This window comes from Nicotiana tabacum, chromosome 18 (genome assembly GCF_000715075.1).
Source record: "Nicotiana tabacum cultivar K326 chromosome 18, ASM71507v2, whole genome shotgun sequence".
In the NCBI taxonomy this organism is placed as follows: Eukaryota; Viridiplantae; Streptophyta; class Magnoliopsida; order Solanales; family Solanaceae; genus Nicotiana; species Nicotiana tabacum.
Window position 1 is genome coordinate 55,813,413 of NC_134097.1, and position 5,930 is coordinate 55,819,342.

At 30.2% G+C, this 5,930-nt stretch overlaps 1 protein-coding gene across 1 annotated transcript; it reads right to left on the reverse strand.

Moving 5' to 3' along the window:
* Window positions 1-866: 866 nt before the first annotated feature.
* On the reverse strand, window positions 867-1,454 carry LOC142172511 (serine/threonine-protein kinase-like protein CCR1). The gene has a single exon (XM_075236143.1). It carries the CDS (start codon window positions 1,452-1,454, stop codon window positions 867-869), a length of 588 nt encoding a protein of 195 aa, XP_075092244.1.
* Window positions 1,455-5,930: the final 4,476 nt, after the last annotated feature.

The following is a 5,930-nucleotide window of genomic DNA, read 5'->3' on the forward strand; positions in this document are numbered from 1 at the left end:
ATTGTGATTTAACCAGATTTATGGCGAAACATATAAAAATTATTATTTTTATGTGACCTAATACTGAAAATAAAATATAAAAATATTTTTTATCACAATTTTTTTAAAGATTTGACAAATAACACAAATTAAAAATAAATAAAAAAAGTTGGCATTATATCTTCTTAAAATTTGATAATGACAATGTTAAGTTTAAAGAATGACTAATACTGAACTAATATTTTACAAGCAAAAACTTAGTATAAATATTTAGCGAGACGCTTTTATTTGTTGGACTGAATGCAAGAAAGAAACAAATGACAATTTATTTATAATCTGGTTGTCTTCTAAAATTTTATCTTATTGCTAATTTGTACTTTTATCGATTTGAATCTTAATTTTATACTATAATTGATTTTGCTATATTTTATGATTTTTTTCACCATCGATACTCTTCTTATAAAAATAAGGCGAAATGGTTTCCTGGCCACTTAAACTTGACGGGGTTTTAAAAGACGATACATAAACTTATAACTTTCCCATTGGAACACTCGAACTTATTTTTTCCATAACTAATAAACATATTTGACCATTGACCATGCCCATGTAGCGTCAGTTGGTCCTAATCAACAGCCCACGTGAGGAACACGACCCACATGAGTGTGAAAACCCCCCTTTCCAACGCCCAACAGTACAAAATGGGTTGTGTTCTTATTTGTTCCTTCTAAAATACCCCCTCTCCATTTTTAAAATCTGAAGCTCCATTTTCAATTTTTTTTTCATTTTTTCAGACCGTGAAAATGGTGGAAAGTTGTATATTTTATCATTGTAGAGTTGAAGCTAAGTTTTGCATCACTTGGACCAAACGAAACTCGATCAGAACAAGATTAACAGATAATAATACTTGAAGGTGTGCAATCCCGGTCATAAGCTTTTCTTCCACTAAGAATCTCTAGCAACACGATCCCAAAGTTATAGACATCAGTTGTCACATCTCCGTTAAGATCCTTCTTATTAGGTGTAAGCAATCCAAAATCTACAATACGAGCTCCCCAATCAGCGTCCAACAGAATGTTCGAACTCTTCACATCACGGTGCACAATAGGAGGAGAAACTTCCTTGTGAAGGTACTCGAGCCCCTTTGCAGCCTGCATTACAATCTTCAGCCTAAGGTTCCATCTCAGACAAGAAAGACCGTCGTGGAGATGGTCGTAAAGCGTTCCGTGAGGCATGATTTTGTAAACAAGAATCTGCTCCCCCATTTCTGCACAATAACCTAACAAATTAACTATACTGCTGTGGCGAACACTGCAGAGGATCTCTAGCTCCATCTCAAATTCTCGGCTGTTGGTGTGTATAATCGTAGCAACATTGGCTCTCTTTACCAAATCAGGCTCATTCAAAAGGCTTGCATTAAAGAGGGGACCAGGGTTAGGGTTTTTGCTCCCTTGACGTGTAAGACATCCATTGGTCATTTGCTGACTAGATGGACACGTATGTGTATGTGTAATACACGCGCACATGGTCTTTTGTCAGATGCGTTTATTAGTTATGAAAAAAATGAGTTCGAGTGTTCAAATGAAAAAATAGAAAGTTTATGTATCGGCTTTAAAAAATCCGACAAGTTTAAGTGGCCAGGAAACCATTTCGCCTAAAAATAAATTAAGTGTTTTGTCAATTTATCAAATAACTTTTCTTATATGATAAATTTGTAAAATAATTGAATTGGATTTGCTAATTAGTTAATTCAATAAATTAATTATTTGTTCTCAACGTTAAAAGAAATAAGTTAGTTTTTATTAATTTAAATTCTAAACATTAGCTTATTCTAATTTTTAAATATTTGACAATAATTATATTTTTTTCCAATAAGAATTTGATTTTCATATGTTTTGAATCTTTATGTTTTGAGAGTTCGTAACTGTTTAGTCAATTGTAAACACTTTAGTCACTTGTTTTAAATAAATTGTAACTTCGATGACATGGAATTAGAGGAATGTAATTTACTTTTAATTCTATGTTTAGTCAATTGTTTTCTTAATAAAATAAAGTATTCTAAAATTTCTTAAAATAAAAAAGGTAAAAAAGAAAACATTCCTAGATTTCTTAACATAAATAATAAAAGAAAATACGCATCTAATAACGAATCATTAGTTATTTTGGGTTTGACATCTAATATTTAAAGGTTTTATTATATTGCCTAACGAAGAGAAATTTCAATTTAAGGAAGGTCCTAAATTTTAGGCCAAGTATATTAATGAGAATTAAATTTAAAATTCTAAATAGTAGGAAATTAACTTAAATTACAATTTTGTCCAATATAAACTCTATTTTTAAAGGGTAAAAAATGCGAACGACATTTCGCTAAGGGTCTTTGTGCTTTTAATATAGTATAGATATAGATAAATAAATTTAGTAAATAAATCTATAATATTATATAAATAAAAAAGTATATAATGTACGTCATACAATACTATCAACCATACTCAATGTAAGTAAGTCGATAAAAATATTATAGAAGTTAGAAATCAAATATTTAAGCAAAGAAATTAAATATATACATGGAAAAATAACCAGGGCATCGTATAATGATTATAATTAGAAGTAAATATTATTCATAATCATAGACTTTTGTATTCTTAGTTAAGTCTTGTTCACAAATAGTGTCATATTATTACAAGTAATAGTAGCATTTATGAGTGAGGAAAAGGGAAATAAGTGGGAATCATTTACACCCCCGAACTTTGCTTAAAAATTCAAACTCTCCTCCCAACGTTGAATAATAGACATTATCTCTCTAATATCTCAACGGGGTGTTTTTAAATGCTTATTTTATCCTTTATATTATCAACATTTATCTCTTATTTTTAATATTTTTTAAATTATGATACTAATTCATTAACACATCTTTTTATTTTTTCTAAAATTGCAATAAAAAAGGAGTGTTACTCAAATAGTCAGTCAAATTCACTGTTTACTTTTTCTAGCCGATATATATAAATATACATTAATTATACATAGTTATATATATATATATATATATATATATATATATATATATATGAATTATACATATATTATACATCTACCAACTATTTTTACTTTAAAAGATTTGGTGGACGGCTATTTTGGTTAATTATTCATAAAAAAGATGAACCATTTTCTAACGTTGTCTTGTTCTGTCACATACTATTCCTTTATTCATTCATATATTTTTACTGTCATATAGAAATATTTTTACACCTTTTTCTTTTTGCGAGAAAATATTAAAGTAAAAGCTACCAAATACAAGACAACCATTAAAACCAAATTGGTGAGATAATTGTGACTTTAGACGAAAGAATCGATCTTGTAAATCGAAAAGTTCATGGGTAAGAAAGTGTTAAACTTTCTAATCATTCATGTGACTTCAGCAACACATATAGGCACATTATTGCGTTTTTTATACATTTATTATTACTCCCATATTTTATGAGGCAATTCATAATGATTACCTTTATCATTAACAGATGATTAATAATTTCAACCAAAAATACTTTAATGTAACAGATTAAGGGGGGAAAAGTAAAACAGCGACAGTAATATAAGTATAAATTTGTATATTTACCGTAAAGAAAAGAAGAAAAATACAAAATATATATATATATATATATATATATATATATATATATATATATATATATATATATATATATATAAAATAAAGGCATTAACATTAGATTCTACACTTAGTTTTAAATATTTATTTCTCAATTAGGCATTGAAAAAGCTTTTTATATAAAAAATAAAAGAATTCAAATTAAATTCTACACTTAACTTTAAATATTTGTTTCCCAATTAGGCAATGACATTTTACAACTTAAATATCTGAAAAATAAAATTAACATGCTAATAAGCATAAAAATTAAAATTTTAATTATAAAAAAAAGAGAAAAAAAAATACCGAGGAAGGGATAATAAGAACAAATCGCGTATTTTTTAGCCTTAGACCTATCTTTGAAAAGCAAAGAACATGAAATCCAAGACAGTACAACTCATAAGCAAAATATTAAAAACATAAGAAGTGAAAAGTTCAAAATATTACAAACCAAGTAAGCACAAAGTAAAAACTACTCTGTTAACCAAACAAAAATTGGAAAGAAAAAATATCAGCCACATTAATAGGGTTGTTGATATCCAATTTTTCCTATATATTTTTAATATGCAAAATAACTTCAAAATGATATATATATGCATATGTAAGCATATCCAAGTGTTTTATTATTTTTCCATAATTTTTAAAGGTTTTTAAATCAATCTATTTCTCTTTTTATCCATAAAATCTCAATAATTACTTCCAAGATTATTATTTTTTGGTAATTCATCTATTGGATTTTCATTATTTTTTGCCAAAATATAGCTAAGGTAATTTTACATATTTTTACAATCTTATTTAGTATTTTATAAAGCTAACTGCATATAATTGCAATTTTAACCCTTTTTAAGGTTTAATTGTGTTATATATTCATAAAATTAAGCCTTGCATTTTTAAAATTGTTAATTATATATTACAAATAATTTTAATGCTTTCAAGTTATTTCCAGAATTTATTTACTATTTTTTATAAATTTTAAAGGGGAAAATTGGCTATTTAAATAATAGCCCAATTGCATTTAAATTGTAGCCTAAATCAGACCCCAAATCAGACCCAATTTCCCCGACTCAATTTCATTTTAACCCGACCCCTAACCCAGTTTAACCGGCCCAACCCGGATTCCCCACCTACCCTTTTAAATCTAGGCCGTTGATCATTTAGATCAACGGCTACCGTTCACCCTTACCATTGTAAACCCTGAACGACCCCTAAACCTAACTCATTTCCCACCACCCGCCGCCTTTGAATCACTTCCCTCTCAATTCTCTCTACAACCTCACATGAACCCTAGCCGCCGCCATCTAATTCCATCCTAATCCACCTCAACCCCTGCCTAATCCATGGCCTCTCATGGCCATTTGAGATGTATATCGGCCTTCTATGGCTCTTGAGTGTTTGTTTCTATGGTTTCATGGCCAGACCTCGAAGGAATATGGTCCATTCCTTGCTCGACCTCTGTTCATGGCCTTTCTCTGGCCATCCATGACCTCTCTCCGGCCATTCATGGCCTTTCAAGGCAGATCCTTGACTTTCCTGGTTAGATCGGTAACTCTCAAGGTCTTCCGCATCTTTTATGGGTTTTTTGAAACCCTAATCTTTTAGATCTTGCAATTTTCTTCAGATCTATCTTAGATCTATATTTACTACGAACTTCGTAAGTGCTTTCTCGAGGTTCTTCAACTTTTCTTTCAAAACGACTCTTCATTTTTCGACGATTAGGGTTTTCCTTTAAGTTTTTTCAAAAGAGATCTTCTCCGATTTTAATGTTGTCTATGATTTTGCTATGTTTAAAACGGTTTGCTCATGTTGTTCTTCTATCTATTTCAGCATGTTAAAAACCCTAGTTCCCTTTTTGTAACGACCCGATCGGTCGTTTTGAGCTTTTGCACTTTGCTTGTCAGTTCTCGAGTGTGACCTGCCCCGTGCGATGTATTATGACTTATGTAAATCGTTGGCTTTGGTTTTTAGGGTAATCAGAATGAATTTGGAATAAACAGTCCTCAATTGAAGCTTGAAATTTGAAAGGTTTGACTTATTTGTATATTATCTCGGATCGGAATTTTTATGATTTGGCTAGCTCCGTTGGGTGATTTGGGACTTAGGAGCATGATCAGAATGCATTTTGGAAGTCCGTGGAAGGTTTAGGCTTGAATTGGCGTAATTGAGGTTTTGACGTTTTCGGTTGATAGGTGAGATTTTGATATAAGGGTCGGAATGGATTTTCGGAAGTTGCAGTAGCTTCGTTGTGTCATTTGGGATGTGTGTGCAAAATTTCAGGTCATTCAGACGTGGTTTGGTTGTATTTTTGATCGAAAGC

Excerpts from the sequence above, each read along its gene's own strand:
- LOC142172511 (XM_075236143.1), bottom strand. The coding sequence starts at position 1,454 with ATGACCAATGGATGTCTTACACGTCAAGGGAGCAAAAACCCTAACCCT.